This window comes from Moschus berezovskii, chromosome 14, assembly GCF_049115385.1.
Source record: "Moschus berezovskii isolate FMDL1 chromosome 14, NW_MosBer_1.0, whole genome shotgun sequence".
NCBI lineage: Eukaryota > Metazoa > Chordata > Mammalia > Artiodactyla > Moschidae > Moschus > Moschus berezovskii.
Window position 1 is genome coordinate 82,204,581 of NC_142473.1, and position 19,657 is coordinate 82,224,237.

At 47.4% G+C, this 19,657-nt stretch overlaps 1 protein-coding gene across 1 annotated transcript in view; it reads left to right on the plus strand.

Annotated features, from left to right (window-relative positions):
* PTPRJ (protein tyrosine phosphatase receptor type J) overlaps window positions 1-19,657 on the plus strand; it is a 177,852-nt gene that overhangs the window by 149,239 nt on the left and 8,956 nt on the right. The window contains exons 12-21 of the mRNA XM_088843336.1: window positions 3,681-3,812; window positions 5,556-5,766; window positions 5,875-5,999; window positions 10,559-10,646; window positions 11,806-11,847; window positions 12,492-12,579; window positions 13,310-13,400; window positions 14,661-14,734; window positions 14,840-14,974; window positions 19,020-19,139. Coding sequence (XP_088699462.1) covers window positions 3,681-3,812; window positions 5,556-5,766; window positions 5,875-5,999; window positions 10,559-10,646; window positions 11,806-11,847; window positions 12,492-12,579; window positions 13,310-13,400; window positions 14,661-14,734; window positions 14,840-14,974; window positions 19,020-19,139 — 1,106 coding nt within the window. The remainder of the gene's footprint in view (window positions 1-3,680; window positions 3,813-5,555; window positions 5,767-5,874; window positions 6,000-10,558; window positions 10,647-11,805; window positions 11,848-12,491; window positions 12,580-13,309; window positions 13,401-14,660; window positions 14,735-14,839; window positions 14,975-19,019; window positions 19,140-19,657) is intronic.

The following is a 19,657-nucleotide window of genomic DNA, read 5'->3' on the forward strand; positions in this document are numbered from 1 at the left end:
TTAAAGCAAAGTATTTTTATAGAAATGTTCAAATAGACACGAAAGCAAAGGACAGTGTAATGGGACCCACGTACCATCATCACTCAGTTGACCATTTGTGGGCATTTGACCAATCTTGTTTCATTTACATCCCCTCCACTCTTACTGGATTTCTTTGAGACCAGCCCTGGTTATTCTATAATTTTGTTTGTATGTTTTCCACTTGTATTGATGCAAGAGAGGGACTCCTTTCCTTTTTTTTTCAAACATAACTACATTACTATTCAGTTCAGTTGCTCAGTTGTGTCTGATTCTTTGTGACCCCATGGACTGCAGCACGCTAGGCCTCCCTGTCAATCACCAACTCCTGGAGTTTACCCAAACTCATGTCCATTGAGTCGGTGATGCCATCCAACCATCTCATCCTCTGTCGTCCCCTTCTCCTCCTGCCCTCAATCTTTCCCAGCATCAGGGTCTTTTCAAATGAGTCAGTTCTTCGTATCAGGTGGCCAAAGTATTGGAGTTTCAGCCTTGGCATCAGTTCTTCCATTGAATATCTCCTTTAGGATGGACTGGTTGGGATGTCCTTGCAGTCAAAGGGACTCTCAAGAGTCTTCTCCAACACCACAGTTGAAAAGCATTAATTCTTCGGCGCTCCTATTACCATTACATTAAAAAAATTAACGATCCTTTTTTTTTTTTTTTGGCCATGTTGCACAACTTGTGGGATCTCAGTTCCCTAACCAGGATTTGATCCCAGGTTATGGCAGTGAAAGCACTAAATCCTAACCACTAGGTCACCAGGGAACCCCAACAATCTTTTTTTAAACTATTATGAGATACTCAGTTGAGATTCACATTTCGCTGGAATCTGGGTCAACAAGTTCCCCAGCTGTCTTGGGGTTATTCACAAGAGATTCCTTCTAGGGAACGTTCTCATGGTGTTTAGTTGCTCAGTTGTGTCTGACTCTCTTGCAACCCCCTGGACCGTAGCGCTCCAGGCTGCTCTGTCCATGGGATTTCCCAGGCAAGAATACTGGAGTGGGTTGTCATTTCCTTCTCAAGGGGATCTTCCCAATGCAGGCAGGCAGGGCCCCTTGAGTGTAGGACTGAGAAAGGCACTGAGAAGGAAAGAATTTACAGGCTTGGAGGTGGGAATGCTGTCTCCGGGCAGGGAGCTGGGGACTCCCTGCTGGCTGGAGAGAAAGCAAAGAGCTGCTGGCGGTGTGGGAGCGGGAGTTACAAAGTGGTGAGGCAGTTGACACCAAGACGTGGGGACAGTGCCTCCAAGTGGCCACTGCTGTCAGTTACTTGAGAGGTTGCCGGAGGATGGTTTAGAGCTGTGCCTTCCAGTAGGAAATCGTATGAGCCTCTTGTATAATAAAAAAATTTCCAGGCACCACATTAGGAAACTAAAAAGAGCAACTGAAATGAAGTTTTTTTTTTATTTTTTTTTCTGTTCTATGTGGTATATGGGATCTTAGTTCCCCGCCCAGGGATTGAACCCCTGCACTGGAAGTGTGGACCACTAGACTGCTGGGGGAAGTCCCTGAAATGAGTTTTGATCACATTCTATTTAACCCAGTTTATTAAAAATGTTACCATTTCAGCATTTAATTTCATTTAATTTGTATAAAGTAAGTTATTAATGAGCGTGAAAAGGTTGGCTTGAAGCTCAACATTCAGAAAACAAAGATCATGGCATCTGGTCCCATCACTTCATGGGAAATAGATGGAAAAACAGTGGAAACAGTGTCAGACTTTGTTTTTTTGGGCTCCAAAATCACTGCAGATGCTGATTGCAGCCATGAAATTAAAAGACGTTTGCTCCTTGGAAGGAAAGTTATGACCAACCTTGATAATATATTAAAAAGCAGAGACATTACTTTGCCAACAAAGGTCCGTCTAGTCAAGGCTATGGTTTTTCCCGTGGTCATGTATGGATGTGAGAGTTGGACTGTGAAGAAAGCTGATCACCGAAGAATTGATGCTTTTGAACTGTGGTGTTGGCGAAGACTCTTGAGAGTCTCTTGTACTGCAAGGAGATCCAACCAGTCCATTCTAAGGGAGATCAATCCTGGGTGTTCATTGGAAGGACTGATGCTGAAGCTCAAATTGCAATACTTTGGCCACCTCATGCGACGAGTTGACTCACTGGAAAAGACTCTGATGCTGGGAAAGGTTGGGGGCGGGAGGAGAAGGGGATGACCGAGAATGAGATGGCTGGATGGCATCACCGACTATGTGGACATGAGTTTGAGTGAACTCCGGGAGTTGGTGATGGACAGGGAGGCCTGGCGTGCTGTGATTCATGGGGTTGCGGAGAGTCGGACACTACTGAGCGACTGAACTAACTAACTAACTAACTAACTAAGTTATTAATGGGGCTTCCCTTGTAGCTCAGCTAGTAAAGAAGCTACCTGCAAATGCAGGAGACCTGGGTTCGATCCCTGGGTTGGGAAAGACCCCCTGGAGGAGGGCATGGCAACCCAGTCCAGTATTCTTGCCTGGAGAATCCCCATGGACAGAAGAGCCTGGCGGGCTACAGTCCATGGCGTTGCAGAGTTGGACACGACTAAGCAACCAAGCTCATGCGTGTGCGTGCGCACACACACACACACACAAGTTATTAATGAGATACTCTCCGTCCAGAGTTGGACTAGTTACTTTTCAGAGTGGTTTATTGTTGTTTAGTTGCTTAGTCATGTCTGACTCTTGTGACCCCATGGACTGTAGCCCGCCAGGCTCCCCTGTCTATGGGATTTCCCTGGCAAGAATACTGGCGAGGGTTGCCATTTGAGTGGTTGCCATATTGGACAGCATATGTTTGGAGAATTGGGCTGTGGGCTTTGTCTTTCTGGAGTTCACTTTTCTGGGTCTCCCTTGGTTATAATAGCAAAGACACTCACACTGTATGTGGGAGACAAAGTTAGGTAGAGTGTGTGTATGAGAAGAGGGATCATCTGTAATTCAGCTTTTCTTTCCTTTTGTGTCAATTCAGAGAGTGGCTCTATGAGTTTAGCTCGGGAAGCTGAGGCACGCGTCTGAAGGCCACTCTCAGAATGTTTCTGTGTGGGCTTGTCTGATTTCCAGGAGAGGGTCAGTGGAGGTTTCTCTAGCAGAGGTTTAAACCACCCCCAGCGAACAACGAGGACTTTGGTGTGCAGGGCACAGAGCGGGACCGCGGTCAGGTCTCAGGAGGAAGCGTGTTCTCTCCATGTCCCCTTCGCTTCCCTCTGGGAACCTGCTCCATCATTGTTCTCAGCTGGCCGACCCGTCCGGGGCCGAGGCCGGCTCCCAGGTCCCCACCTGGACGTTCCACCGACAGCCTCTGTCCCACCCTCCTCCTCCTGCCCTCCTTCTCAGGGTAAGCAACCTGGCCTTTCTGGGTCAGGAAGGACTGGCGGAAAACAGGAAAGACACGTTACCTTCTAGCAACAAGGTTACCAAGAGGCCCCCTTGGGAACGTGGCTGGACCCACTGAAGGGGTGCTTGTCAGCCAGGCAGGCTCCCCGAGGACCCCTCACCTCTGTCCCCACCAGTTCGCTTCCTTGCCCTTAGCTTCTGGATTTGCTTTGTGTGAGCTCAACACACAGCATCCAGAACCAGGGGAGATCTTGAGGGGGGCACTGCAGCAAATCCTCTCCTTAATAGTTTTGTTCCTTCTTTGGTTTAAAGTGTTTTGTGTTGTCCTGTTTCAGACCCCCCTCTTCCAGATGGGTCCCCTAATATCACATCTGTCAGCCACAATTCGGTGAAGGTCAAGTTCAGCGGGTTCGAAGCCAGCCATGGACCTATCAAAGCCTACGCGCTTGTTCTCACCACTGTGGATGGTAAGGAGGGCTCCTTATGGGTTCCGTAGCTCGTGGGTGATGGCGTGACCGGGCGCCACGTCCGTGCCCACCGAGGCACATTAGTGAGAGAGACACACGTCGGGTTTGACACTGCGGCCCACACTTTGGCACTCACCAAAGTGTGGATGGGTGGGTGGGTGGGTGTAATTCTGATGAGCTCAGTCAGAGGTTGACAGACTTTCTGTAAAGGGCCAGATGGCAAACCATTTTAAACGTCGCAGGCTCTGCAGTCTCCTTCTCAGCTGTTCAACTTTGCGGCTGTAGTGTGAAAGAAACCAGGGAAGATACAGAAAGAGTGGGAGTGACTGTTCCAGAATTCACCAAAAATGGGTGGCTGGCTGGTTGTGGCCCTTGAATTTGACTTGCTTACCTCTAATCTAGGCTTTTCATCTCTTTTGCAACATAGGGTCTTTTAGGTGGCAGATTAGTAGTTGTAACCAACTTTGTCTCTTGCACATGTGCATAGACACATACACACACACACACACACACGCACGTGCCCAAATGATCCTCAAAGGGTGACTTTTTCTTGGAAGAAAACAACAAAAACATTTGCATTTCAGTGGGAACTGGCAAAGAGCATCGGCACAGCTGAGAGAGGAGGTGGCTTAAATGCCGCCTTTCCGTAAAGGGCTCTGCTGCATTCCTTGGCAGTAAGAAGGGAAAGCTTCGAGGGTGGGTGGGTGAGGGGGTCTGGTGCTTTGTTCAAGGCTTGGTTTAAAGGTCTGAGTTTTGGAACTTCCCTAAGGGTCCAGTGGTTAGGACTCTGAGCTTTCAAGGCCATGTGTCTGGGTTCAATCCTGGTTCGGGAACTAAGCTCCTGCAAGTTACATGGAATGGCCAAAAACCAAAAATGTGCCGGGTTTTGCTTTTTGGTGATCCTTTAACTGTGAACAAGGCAGTGCTGTCCCTGCCCAGGCCTACAGCCTGTGGTTCTGTCTTCATCTACCTGAGGAAGATAGAGATCAAACCCACTGTCAGGGCAGTGGGCATCCGGGAAGACAAGGGATTTGCTGGTGTCGTCAACCTGTGGCTTAATTTCAAAAAGAGACGTTGAGATCTTGCTCTTTTTCTTTCTGTCTTTTGTTTTGAGTCTGTTTCAAGCACCTAGTCAGTTTGCTGTGAAGGTTTTCAGCAACTCCCAAGCTCAGACCTTCGCTGAATGGGGGAGGTGATGTCGCATACTGACCAGCCTGACCAGGGCTAGCCTGGGGTGGGTGAGGTCACACACCCTCCCCGTCAGATGGCCAGGGTTAGAAATTCAACTCCGCCATCTTTGGGCCCAGGTCTTTTTAGCATTGTGTGTCTCCCTTTCCCCATCTGTACAGTGGGGACAGTCAGCCTGTGCAGTGAGATTATTGTGGGGATTAAATGGGTAAGTAAAGCTCTTAGAACTTAATAGAAGGAAAACCTGGCAGAGAGAGCATACATAAGAGATGGCACGGGTCACCAGCATCACCCAGTGTCAAAGTCATTATTTAGAAACACAGGAGACACAATAAACCTGTGTGATCACTTTCTTTCTCTTAAAAGAAAGATTTATACAATTTGTAAAGGTTACACTCCATTTACAGTTGTTACAAAATATCGGCTACATCCGCTGCGTGGTATAAGGCATCCTGGACCCTGTGTTACACCAGTAGTTTGTACCGCCCCCTCCCCACCCAATGTGCGATCCCTCTCTGACATTATTCTGCCTTCCCTCCTGTGTGCCTTTCTTAGCTGTTCCGCCATCGGCAGCTGTTTTGAGATACACATATGACGACTTCAAAAGGCGGGCCTCGAATACTTACGTGACATACCTCATAACAACAGAAGCAAACAGGCGTGCCCAGGGCTTGTCTGAAGTCTTGAAGTACGAAGTTGATGTTGGCAACGAGTCCACCACGCACGGCTACTACAACGGGAAGCTGGAGCCCCTGGGCTCCTATCGGTAATGCCTTGTGGTTCTTGCCCTGGGAGGGGGGGCTCTGAGTGCAGAGCCCTCTGTGCCTGGGACCTCAGGTCTCAGCCACCTCTTTTTTCCCTTGTCACCCCGCAGGGCTTGTGTGGCCGGCTTCACCAGTATTGCCTTCAGCCCTCACAGTGAGGGGCTCATAGACGGGAACGGGAGCTACGTGTCCTTCAGTCCCTGTTCGGAGGCCGTTTTCTTGCCCCAGGACCCAGGTAGAGGAGCAAGAGTGCTGTTAGCAGTTCACTGAGCTTTTGCTTCCAGTATCCACAGGACAGGCGTCTGCACCCCTCCCTGGGTCCCCAGGAGGCTTGGAAAGCCTCTTCTCTCAGATGCTGAGATGTCCCTTGGCCATCAGGACGCAGCTCAGTTTCCTCTCCTGGGGTCCCCCCTGCCCCCACCCACCACGTCCCTTCTCCGAAGGCCAGTTCCCTTCCAGTCTGCATGACTGTCTGCGCCTTTCTTTTCTGTGTGACCGCGCGCCCCACACACGTGCCATTTTCAGTGCATGGAACTCTTGAGTATTAGGATCAGAAGGAGCCGTGGAAATCATCCTGTCGATGCTCGTTTTATTTTTTAAAACTTTATTGAGGTATAGTTGACGTCCAATGTTGTGTTAGTCTCTGGAGTATGGCAGAGTGATTCAGACACACACACACGTATATTCTTTTCTGTGTTCGTTCCCTTTCTGGTTTATCACAGGATCTGAATGCAGTTCCCTGTGCTGTATACGGTAGGCCCTTGTTTATCCATCCTGTCTGTAATAGTCTGCCTCTGCTAATCCCAGACTCTCAGTCCTTTCGTCCCCGCACCTGCCGTCCCCTTGGCAGCCACAAGTCTGTTCTCTCTCTATGCGCTTCCCGCCTCAGAAATGAGGTGGTTAAGGCCCAGAGAGGGGCGGTGCCTGTCCCCAGGTTGCACAGTACCTTTCGGGGCAGGCCTGACATTCTGGCTGGGACTCCTTGGCAAGTGCTCCTGTCCTTTATCACAGAGTGAAGTGATTTAGGAGCTTCAGGGACTCAAGGGGACAGGGTGCATCCCCTCCACTCAGGCCAGAGGCCGACTGACCAGCCCGTTTGTTACTTGTCTGGTCTCCGTACTTGGTGGTCACTGGCTTCAGGAAAGAAGCCCAGGAGCCAAGTTCAGGGATCCCCAAAGCCTCCCCAGCAAGCACCCGGGTTTTATGTGACTGGGGCGTGTGGGCATTCGTGTCAAAAAGTCAGCGGTGGAACGGCGTGTCCAGGAAGTTTCAAACTGCGGCCGCTCTGCCGCTCGGCCCATTCCCCGGGAGCTCCCGCCTGACCCCGCCCCACCAAGAGCGCTTCTGCCCGCTTTGTGTCTTGCAGACTGGGGGGCTGCACACACGTCCCCATGAGGAAAGGAAATGCCAGGTGAGGGTAGCCTGAGAGTCACAGCTAGCTCAGCTTCCTCAGTTTGCAGGTGGAGGGAGCGGTGCCTTTCCCGGAGCAGCCAGGGAGTGGTGGCCAGGAGCCCGGGACCGCTCCCACACGCCTTGGCTGGGTTACGGCCAGAGCAGTCTACCTGTCCTCTGCCACACACACCACACACGTGCAGACACAGGCACCACACACAGACACACACGGACACACACAGACACACACAGAGACATAGATACACACAGACACACACACCACACACACAGACACACACACACCACACACAGACACACACGGACAGACACAGACACACAGACACACACACAGACACACACAGAGACACAGATACACACAGACACACACACACCACACACAGACACACACACACAGACACAGCACACACACAGACACACACACACATCACACACACAGACACAGCACACACACACAGACACACACACAGACACACACACACACAGACACACACACACCACACACAGACACACACACAGACACAGCACACACACAGACACACACACACACCACACAGACACACACACACACCACACACACAGACACAGACACCACATACACAGACACACAGACACACACACAGACACATAGACACACAGACACACAGACACAGACACACACACCACACACAGACACATACACACACACCACACACAGACAGTCATACCACACACACACAGGGACACAGACACACACACACAGACACACACACCACACACACAGACACACACACAGACACACACACACCACACACACACACACAGACACACAGAGACACAGATACACACAGACACACACACAGACACAGCAACAGACACACAGACACACACACACCACACACAGACACACACACACAGACACAGCACACACACACACACACACACAGACACACACACACACACACCACACACAGACACACACACATCACACACACAGACACACACACACCACACACAGACACACACACAGACACAGACACACACAGACACACACAGACACACACACACACAGACACAGCACACACACAGACACACACACAACACACACACACACCACACACACAGACACACACACACACCACACACACAGACACAGACACCACATACACAGACACACAGACACACACACAGACACATAGACACACAGACACACACACCACACACACAACACACACAGACACATACACACACACCACACACAGACAATCATACCACACACACACAGAGACACAGACACACACACAGACACACACATCACACACACAGACACAGACACACACACACATCACTCACACACACACTGAGACACAGGTACCACACACAGACACACACAGACACACACAGACACACACACCACACACACACAGAGACACAGACACATACAGACATTTACACACACATCACACACACAGATGCACATAGACACACACACAGACACACACACCACACACACACACAAACCACACACAGACACAGACACAGGTACCACACACACACACAGACACACACACACACAGATGCACACACAGACGGACACACACACGGACACACACAGACACATAGACACACAGACACAGACACACACACCACACACACACCACACACACAGACACATAGACACACACACATAGACACACAGACCAAGACACACACACCACACATGCACCACACACATACACAGACACACACACACACCATACACACACAGACACACACACCACACAGACACAGACACACAGATGCACACACACACAGACACACAGACACACACACCACACACACAGATACACACACAGACACATACACACCCCCCCCCCACAGACACACACACACACCACACACAGACACACATCACACACACAGACACAGACACACACACAGACACAGGCACACACACACAGACACACACACCACACACACATACAGACACAGACACACAGACACACACACACAGATGCACACGCACAGACACACACACAGACACACACACCACACACACACAGGGACACAGACATAGACACACAGACACAGAGACACAGACACACACACAGACACACACACCACACACACATACAGACACAGACACACAGACACACACACACACCACACACACACAGGGACACAGACATAGACACACAGACACAGAGACACAGACACACACACAGACACACAGACACACACACCACACATACCACACACGTGCAGACACAGGCACCACACACAGACACAGACACACACACACACCATACACACACACAGACACACACACCACACACGCACACAGACACAGACATAGACACACAGACACACAGATGCACAGACACAGAAACAGACACACACACGACACACACAGACACACACACAGACACAGACACACCCCCCCCACAGACACACACACACACACACACCACACACAGACACATATCACACACACAGACACAGGCACACACACAGACACAGACACACACACACAGACACACACACCACACACACATACAGACACAGACACACAGACACACACACACAGACACACACACAGACACACACACCACACACACACCACACATACACAGGGACACAGACATAGACACACAGACACACACAGAGACACAGACACACACACCACACATACCACACACGTGCAGACACAGGCAGCACACACAGACACAGACACACACACACAGCACACACACAGACACAGACACACACACATCACACACACACAGACACAGGCACTAGACACAGACACACACACACAGACACACACACACAGACACATCACACACACAGTCACACAGACACAGACACATAGACACACAGACACACAGACCACACACACACAGACACAGGCACTACACACAGACACACACACACTCACATCACACACACAGACACACACACAGACACACAGACATAGACACACCACACACACACACACACAGTCACACAGACACACACAGACATATAGACACACAGACACACAGACACAGACACACACAGAGACACATAGACACACCGACACACAGACACACCACACACACACAGACACACACAGACACACACACCACAGACACACCACACACACACAGACACACACACACAGAGACAGACACACACACACACCATACACACACACAGACACACACACCACACACACACAGAGACACATAGACACACAGACACAGACACACTCCACACACACACACACACACACACACACACGTTTTATGTCCAGAGCTATTTACCTGTCCTCTGCGCCCCCCCTCCCCACCGCACACACACGCCCTGGCTGGCTGTCTGGCTATGAACACCTCTTGACGTGCCTCCTGTGTGGACTTTCCTCAGGAGTCATCTGTGGAGCAGTGTTTGGATGTATCTTTGGTGCCTTGGTTATCGTGGCCGTGGGAGGCTTCATCTTCTGGAGGAAAAAAAGGTGACTGCTGCTTAAGCTAATAATGTATTATTAATTCTTTGAGCAAGAGACTGAGTAAGCACACTGTGGTCTGTTCGTACCCCAGATCTCCTCCTGGCCCAGCGCTTCTGATGCGTCCTCCGCCTGGCTTTCTCTACCACCTTGCCCTCCTGGGTTGATAGGCAGTGCCTGTCTTCCAGCTTTTTGCATTAGAGTCTATTTTTTTTTTTTTCTGAGGGAGGGGTCAAAAACAACTTTATCGTTTCTTGTTAAAGTAAACTTATATATACTTATGACAAAAAAAGCAACAATAAAAAACAGAAAGACAAGAAATAGTCCATGCTTATACCATGGAAAACTACTGTTAACACAGATATGATTACAAAACTCGCATAAATACCCACACCCACACCCACAAGCAGAAGCATATTATGCATGTTATTTTCTGGCTTGCTTTTGTTCATGAGACATGTGGACAGCTTCAGATCTTCATTTTAAGTGGCTGCCGAGTGTTCAGCTGTATGGAAATTATTCAACCAATTTTCTGGCGTTTTTGTGTCCTCCTTATTTGCCTCTGTTACTTATCCTCGTGTGTAAATCTGGGCACAATCATGGTTATTCCCTTAGGCCAGATTCCAAGCTGGGTAGTTGCTGGGTCAGGGGGTATGCATGTTTTTAATTTTAATGCATGCTGCGGCATCGCCTTCCAGAGTTTTATCTTTTTTTTTTAATACCAGTATGGGTTTTAGTCAGCAATACAGGAGAGTGCCAGGTCCCTCCCCAACACCCACCCCACCCCCCCTCCCGGTTCCTCGCCAACACTGGATATGTTTTCTGGTTTATTATGTTAACTTTTTCACAAAGGCTTACTCAAAAAACAAAACAAAAATCAGAGTACGAAATAGTGAGCTTGCTTGTATAATAGGGTGATGCTGCTGATCTGTATTTACTCAGAGAAATTCCTACAAGTTGCTTGAGTAGGATCCTTTGATGCTTTTAGATGGTATAAAAGTGAATAACTTCACAGGTTTAGACTGTTAAGCTTTAGTGTTTGTGAACAGGATCTGATGTGCTCTATGAACCAAGGCCCAGGGAAGAAGCATCTTGTAGACACACAAAGGGAACAAAGCATAGTATTAAGCCACTTTGATCTAATGGGTCTTTTTTTCTTTCAAAACAGGAAAGATGCAAAGAATAATGACGTGACATTTTCTCAAATTAAGTAAGTCTCTAGATTTATGAGCCTTAAGACATTTAATCCCCCAATCTGTTCAGTGACTATTTTGAGATTTTTTTTTTTTTTTTTGATGGGAACTGCTGCCATTTTTCCAGATTGACACGTTTGGACCTGATCATCCAGCAGTTCTTATTAGTGTTATTGTCCTGCGAGGACCCTATGTTTACTTTTCTCCAGAAGCTGGCTTCCTTGCCATGTTCTACCATGCCAAGTAGAATTATACTTGCCATATTCTACCAATAAATATATATTTTGTGATTAAAAACACGGTTATTCAAGGTCTAGGAGGAGAGAACTTGCTCAGAGCCATGAAGCCACTCAGTTACAGAACAGGGTCTAGAAGTCAGATTTCCTGATTCACGTTTCGTGTTCTGTGAACCACCTCACAGTGAACCTCCCCATCCACCCACTGCCCTTATACTATAGGTTTTCTTCTTTGGGGAAAATCTCTGGAGTTAGGGTTGAGTCTTTTTTTTTTCTAATTGTCTTTTTTTTTTTTCCTTTGCTTTTCTACGATGAAGACCTAAAAAGTAAGTACACATTTTGCTTTTTAAAAAATGCATTTTTCTATCTTGAGTGTGAACTTGATTGAATGCAACCAATCCTGATACGTTGTTTTTTTCCCCTAGATCCAAGTTAATCAAAGTGGAGAATTTTGAGGCCTACTTCAAGAAACAGCAAGCTGACTCCAACTGTGGGTTTGCAGAAGAATATGAAGTATGTGGTTGTTAAATATTGTAGTTTTATTTGCTTTATGTTTTTCCTGAAAGTTGGGAAACGGCCTGTTTCTGTTTTATGGTGAAGCTTTGGGTAAGAGGGAAGAGAGAAGCTTTTTTTTTTGCCATGCTGCCTGGCATATAGGACCTTAGTTCCCCAATCAGGGATTGAACCCACGCCTCCTGCAGTGGAAGCGCCACAGTCTTAACCAGTGGACTGCGGGGAAGTCTCCTGCCTCCATCTCTATGTGTCTCCCTTATATGTCTCTGTCTCAGTGTCTTTTCTCCTCTTATAAAGGTATCAGGGACTTCCCTGGTGCGGGGGGCCCAGGTTTAATCCCTGGTCAGGGAGGTGGGTCCTGCATGCTGAACTAGGAGTTTATACGCCACAACTTAAGATCCTTCTTGCCACAAATAAAAACAGACCCTGCATGCTGCAACTAAGACCTGGAACAACCGAAAAAAAAAAAAAAAGACATCAGTGATAACTGGATTAAGGGCCCGCCCTCTGCAGTGTGCCCTCATCTTATCTTGATTGCATCCACAGAAGCTGTAGTTTCCAGGCAGGTTGTGTTCACAGGCACCAGGGCTTAGGACTTCTGTGTCTTTCTGGGGATGCAGTGTTCCCCATAACATCTCTGCATCCTACTGTATCCGGGCTCTACTCTTTGTGCCGTGTGAATACTGTCTGGACACTGAGCGAATGAACACGCCTTATGGTCTGCTCGCAGGATCTGAAGCTTGTTGGAATCAATCTCCCTAAATATGCAGCTGAACTGGCTGAGAACAGAGGAAAGAATCGCTATAACAACGTTCTGCCCTGTGAGTTGTTTCCCCACATCCTCCCTTTATCCCCCATCTCGGACATCACGTCTCTGAGAGCAGGGCCAGAGGAACCCGGATACTAACCAGCCACTCCCACCGCCATTCAGTAGTCACCTGCTGCATGCTCAGCACTGTGTTTAGGCCTAAGCCATGGATTCAGCCTCACAGTAGCCTTCTGGAACAGGTAGTAGGATATTTGTTCTGCAAGAAAAAAAAAAAGCCCAGAGTGGCTAAGTGATTTGTCCGAAGTCACACTGAGAGGCATGGTGGGACCACACCTGGACTGGATCTGGCAGTTTCCTGCAGGGAAAAGGCCAGAGTCCGTGCTTTGAGCCCCTTTGCTCTCACAGCCCGTGCGTGCCCCTTTATTCCAACATGAGCACAGTTCTGCAACAGAAGGGGAGCCGGTGGAGGACAAGCTGGGAGTGAGGCTTTCTGCTTGTCTAGACCTGCCTCTGATTGGCTGAGTACATTCCATGGCTAGATGTGAATTATATTTGGATTCATTCCTGCTTTTGAGGATTGACAATGTCTAGCCTGACAGGAACAACGACACATTGAGTTTACTCTGTGAGTTTGCTTCTGTTTTGTAAACAAGTTCATTTGCGTCATATTTGAGATTCCACACATACCACTTAGAGTAGTCTTGTACGCTCAGTTTATTCTTACATTTGGGACTATCTTTTTATAACAACTTTTTAATGAGAATAGGGAAAGCGTGAAAGGCTTAACTTTCTACCCTGAGGATCTGCCCTGCCGTGGTGGAAAGGGCACTGGATTTGAATTCTGGCTGCCACTCACCAGATGAAAGAGCTTGGAAAAATCACTTAACCTCTTTGACCCTCAGTTTTCTCATCTGTAAAATGGGCACAGAAGCTCAAAGGATGGTTATGAGGGATAAATAACTGCAGAGGGCCTTCCCTGGCTTGTGGCATACACCCAATGATGGAAGTAGTTGGTTTCATCAAGAAGGTGGTCTGGAGTGGTTCAGAGCTTGGGCACCGGTGCCAGACTGTCAAGGTTCGAACCCCGGCTCTGCCACTTACTAGCTCTGCCCGGGGAATCATGTAACTTCTCTGTGCCACCATCATATCTGGTGATGGTGGGAATGCAATAAGGCTGTGGATCTAAAACACTGAGCCATGCAGGGTCAAGGTGTGATGGAGCCCCTGCGTTGCCGCTTTGCCCTTGTTTATTCTGAGATGAAGTATTCTATTCCGTATCCTAATGTGGAACTCTTCTCTTTGAATGTCACAGATGACATTTCCCGTGTCAAACTTTCAGTTCAGACCCATTCGACTGACGACTACATCAATGCCAACTACATGCCTGTGAGTGGGGAGTGGGGCTCGCCGTGCTTGCTGGCTGGAGGAGGTCCTCGGGGCTCCTCTTCTGTCTGTTTGAGATTGACTCTGTGCTGCTTTCCATTTTTTTAGGGTTACCATTCCAAAGAAGACTTTATTGCCACGCAAGGACCTTTGCCTAACACTCTGAAAGATTTTTGGCGTATGGTTTGGGAGAAGAATGTCTATGCCATTGTCATGCTGACCAAATGTGTTGAACAGGGAAGGGTACGTAATTTTTATTTTTATTGTTATTCAGTTCAGTTCATTCATTCATGGTTACTGTGGTGGAGGATATTTTAAAACCTATTTTTTTTTTTTTTAAAGACACTCCCCCAGACATTAGCACTTCTATTTTTAGAAATGTGTTTTTTGTCTTTTTCTCCTCTAAAAGTTTTAAAAAAATGCTAAAAAAAGAAAAAAATCTCTGTTACTGTTACCTTCTTTATGGACAGAAGAATGTTCCCTATACATTAAGTCACTGCTGCTGGAGTTAATAGACATCAAGATTTGGGTTAGTGCAGCAAAAGAACTTTGTGTGACTCCATCCTTCATCAGCTTCGTGTCAATGAATTTTTTTGGTCATGCCCCGTGGCATGTGGCATCTTAGTGCCCTGACTAGGGACTGAACCCATGCCCCCTGCATTGGAAACACAGAGTCATAACCACTGGACCACAGGGAGTCCCCATCAGCTTTGTGAATGGGTACAAGCCTGTCTTGTCCCCGAGCAACCAGCTGCACCTGTGAGATGACCAATTTGAGTGATTCAGTGATTTTCAAACTGAGTTTTTAGCATCGGAACCCTTTCTTTCTGCAAAATTTCCAACTGATCTCCCGATAACTCTCAGCAGTTCCCTTTCTCCTGTGATGGCCTGGAATCCCCCCATCAAAGATAAGATTTCTTCTAGTAATAAAATCCCTTGGCTTCCCTAGTGGCTCAGATGGTAAAGAATCTGCCTGAAATGCAGCAGACCTAGGTTCAATTCCTGGGCTGGGAAGACTCCTTGGAGAAGGGAATGGCAACCCACTCCAGTATCCTCGCCTGGAAAATCCCATGGACAGAGGAGCCTGGTGGACTTCAGTCCATGGGGTCGCAGAGAGTTGGACATGACTGAGTGACTTTCACTTTTCCACAAATAAACCAAGGGGAACTGAAAAACATGGGCTGGATTCAGAAAAATCTGTGCCTGAGGAATAGGACCTCGTGTGCTCTGTGAATCTTTTCATGTAGGTCTGTTACTTGAAGAATAGGGTGGGAGTCAAGTCCCTAAGCCCATGGTTCTGAAACATTAACATGTCTTGGACTCACCTGGAGGGTTTCCCGTTTCCCTGCAGGGTTTCTGCCTGCGTTTCTGCCAATTCCTGGTGCTGCCGCTCCAGGGCGCTCACACTGTCCCGGGGAGAGTGGGAACCTGGCAGGCATGATTTCTCTCCATGTTCTTTTCTTTCACTTTAGTTGAGCAGATGTGTGTCCAGCCCCAAGTGCTTGTGTAAGGCGGAGAAGGCAATGGCAACCCCACTCCGGTACTCTTGCCTGGAAAGTCCCATGGACGGAGGAGCCTGGTGGGCTGTGGTCCACGGGGTCGTGAAGAGTCGGACATGACTGAGTGACCTCACTTTCACTTTTCAATTTCATGCACTGGAGAAGGAAATGGCAACCCTCTCCAGTGTTCTTGCCTGGAGAATCCCAGGGACGGGGGAGCCTGGTGGGCTGCCGTCTGTGGGATCGCACGGAGTCGGACACGACTGAAGCGACTTAGCAGCAGCAACAGCAGCAGCAGTAGCGTGTGTAAGGCCCTGTGCTGGGGGCTGGGGATGGAGGAGGCAGAGGTAACAAAGAGCAATCAGAGACGGTTCCCATCTTCGCTTTATTTGTGATGCAGAAGGTTGGGTTCTGTACATGCTTTTTACGTTAGAGCAGGTTATTATGCAAATGAAAGGCCACTGCTTATGTGTGCAAATAAACTCTATGGTGCTGTTGAACCCAAGGCTTCACACGTGGAACCTTCTCCTAAATATCTGTTAGATAAATGAAAACGACATAGTTAATGGAGAGCGAGACAAATTTAAATGGGCCCTTGTTCATTTTTAAAGAAAAAATTAACTGATTTTTGGCTGTGCTGGATCTTGGTCGTGGCTCATGGGCTCAGCAGTTGCGGCTCGAGGGCCCTTTTCATCTCACACTGGGAGGGAAGTGGATGTTAATGGCTCAGTGAGAGGAGAAGGGGACCTGAATTATTGTCGTCCAGATGCTCGGCTGTTTCTGACTCTCTGTGACCCCGTAAACGGCAGGCCCTGTATTACTGTCGTCCAGATGCTCGGCTGTGTCTGACTCTGTGACCCCGTGAACGGCAGCACGCCTGTTTTCCCCGGTCCTTCACTATCTCCCAGAGTTTGCTCAAACTCATGGCATTGAGTCGGTGTGTGAGAAGTGTGAAAGTGAAAGTCGCTCAGTCGTGTCCGACTCTTTGGCGACCCCATGGACTGTAGGCCACCAGGCTCCTCTGTCCATGGAACTCTCCAGCCCAGAATGCTGGAGTGGGTAGCCTATCCCTTTTCCAGGGGATCTTCCCAACCCAGGAATTGCACTGGGGTCTCCTGCATTGCAGGCGAATTCTTTACCAGCTGAATGAGTTGATGATACCATCCCACCATCTCATCCTCTGTCACCCACTTCTCTTCCTGTCCTCAATCTTTCCCAGCATCAGGGTCTTGCCCAGTGAATTGGCTCTTCACATCAGGTGGCCAAAGTTTTGAAGCTTCAGCTTCAGCCCTTCCAATGAATATTCAGGGTTGATTTCCTTTAGAATGGACTGGTTACCTGCACTAGATTCTCCATATGTTATTTTTTCCTCTAACAACCCTGGGAGATGTCACTATTTTATAGATGGGGAAACTGAAGCTTAGAGTTTAAGAACTTGCACACAAGTTAGCAACATAAATCCAGCTGGTAAGAGACCAACTTAGGCAAAAACTCCATGCCGGTGTATGCCCCAGTCCTGTGTTCTTTCTTGGAGCAGTGGTCCAGAAGCCAGGATCTTTTTTGGCATCAACCAATAAAATTTATTTAGTGTATCATGTGGCAAAGTTAATAATATCACGAACAACTTAAATGATTGGTTTTCAATTGGTTTCAACAAAGAGAAAAATTACATCAAAATCAATATAACTTTTTACATGAATTAACTCAAACAATGTCAGAGTTTAACCTTACTCTTTCATGAAGAAAATGAAATGGCATAGTTTAGTGTTACCTTCTTCCCAGCTTTCACCAAGTGCTAACATCAAATACCATTTAAGTCATTTTCTTATTTGAGTATGAGGTGTTATATGCTGTGCTGTGCTTAGTTGCTCAGTCGTGTCCAACTCTTTGTGACCCCATGAACTGTAGCCCGCCAGGCTCCTCTGTGGGGATTCTCCAGGCAAGAATATTGGAGTGGGTTGCCATGCCCTCCTCCAGGGGATCTTTCCAACCCAGAAATTGAACCCAGGCCTCCTTTACTGCAGGCATAATCTTTACTGTCTGAGCCAGCAGGGAAGCCCATGAGGTGTTTCTGATTTTCTACAAATTAAGATTTTTTAAAAAGCAGAAGCTGGGATCTTTTAATAAATACAGATCTCTGGGCCAGAGTCAGCATCTCTGGACTTGAGAAGCAGGCATCTGTTTTTTAAAGCAAAACAAACTTCTCATTTTTTAAAAAAGTCAGTTACCAAATGGGGATTCAGATACTTTCAGAGAGTGGTTATTTCCTGATTTTTATTTCTGTTCACATTTGCCCACTGGCTGTCAAAATCAGAGACCCCAAAATGATTTAATCTGATTTTCTTTTTTTTGGTGTCCATATTTGTATTGTAGTTAGTGTATATCTAAAAGTCTTGAGAAAAGCTCTCATTTCTTCTGCACGTGGAGAAGTTTAGTTCAGTGAAAAGTTGGTGGAAGGGCTGCTGTAGGGCTGGGGAGCTAGGTGGGCATAGGGTCCCCTGTGAAGGATCAGTGGCTGCTCAGCTGTAAGTTTCTGTGCAGAAATCGGGGATCAGTGTTGGCTAGGTCTTCTGATTTCTCAAGAGAAGCGAGAAATCTAGATTTTTATGGGAATACTCCCAAATTTATAAAGTTGGTAGGAGTTGAAAATTAAAATACAATATTCCAAGGGTCAGGCAGGACCCACGTAAGGCATGGATTCAGCTCTGATCTCGGTTTTAGTATCTCATCTCCTGTGAGGTTTCAGTGATGGCAGACAGTGTGATCTGAGTGTTTGCATTTTATTCTAGACCAAATGTGAGGAGTACTGGCCCTCCAAGCAGGCTCAGGATTATGGGGACATAACTGTGGCAATGACGTCCGAAATTGTTCTTCCAGAATGGACCATCAGAGACTTCACAGTGAAAAATGTAAGTAAGAAGTCAAGATGCATAGATCTCATATAAAATTAGCATACATTACTTTTGGGGTGACACTTTAAGGTTGATATTGATATAAATCATTTTTTTATGCATCAGAAAAATATTTTCACTTTCTTCTTTATAGAATGTAACAATCTGTATCTGCATATACTCTAATGCAACCTGTTGGCTTTGCTTGCCTGAGAATTTCATAAGCTGTTCTTAAATGAATCTTAGGAGCATGGCTCTGCATCTTTAACTTCTTTTCTTCCCCTTCCAGGTGACCTGCTTATAGAGTTTTTCTTACAGATCAAGGCCCTTTTGGATTGTTTGGTTGGAAATTTGACATCAGGAGTGTCCATTTGCTGTTGAAATAGTTTATGATGACAATTACGTTAATAGGACTCCAGGATATATGCATAAGGCCTCCTTTCCCCTCAAAAGTTATGAAAACAAATGCAACTAAATTGTGTAGGCATTCTAAGAAGTCAGTATATGTGTCCTTTTTATTTTTTAACAGTATTTAA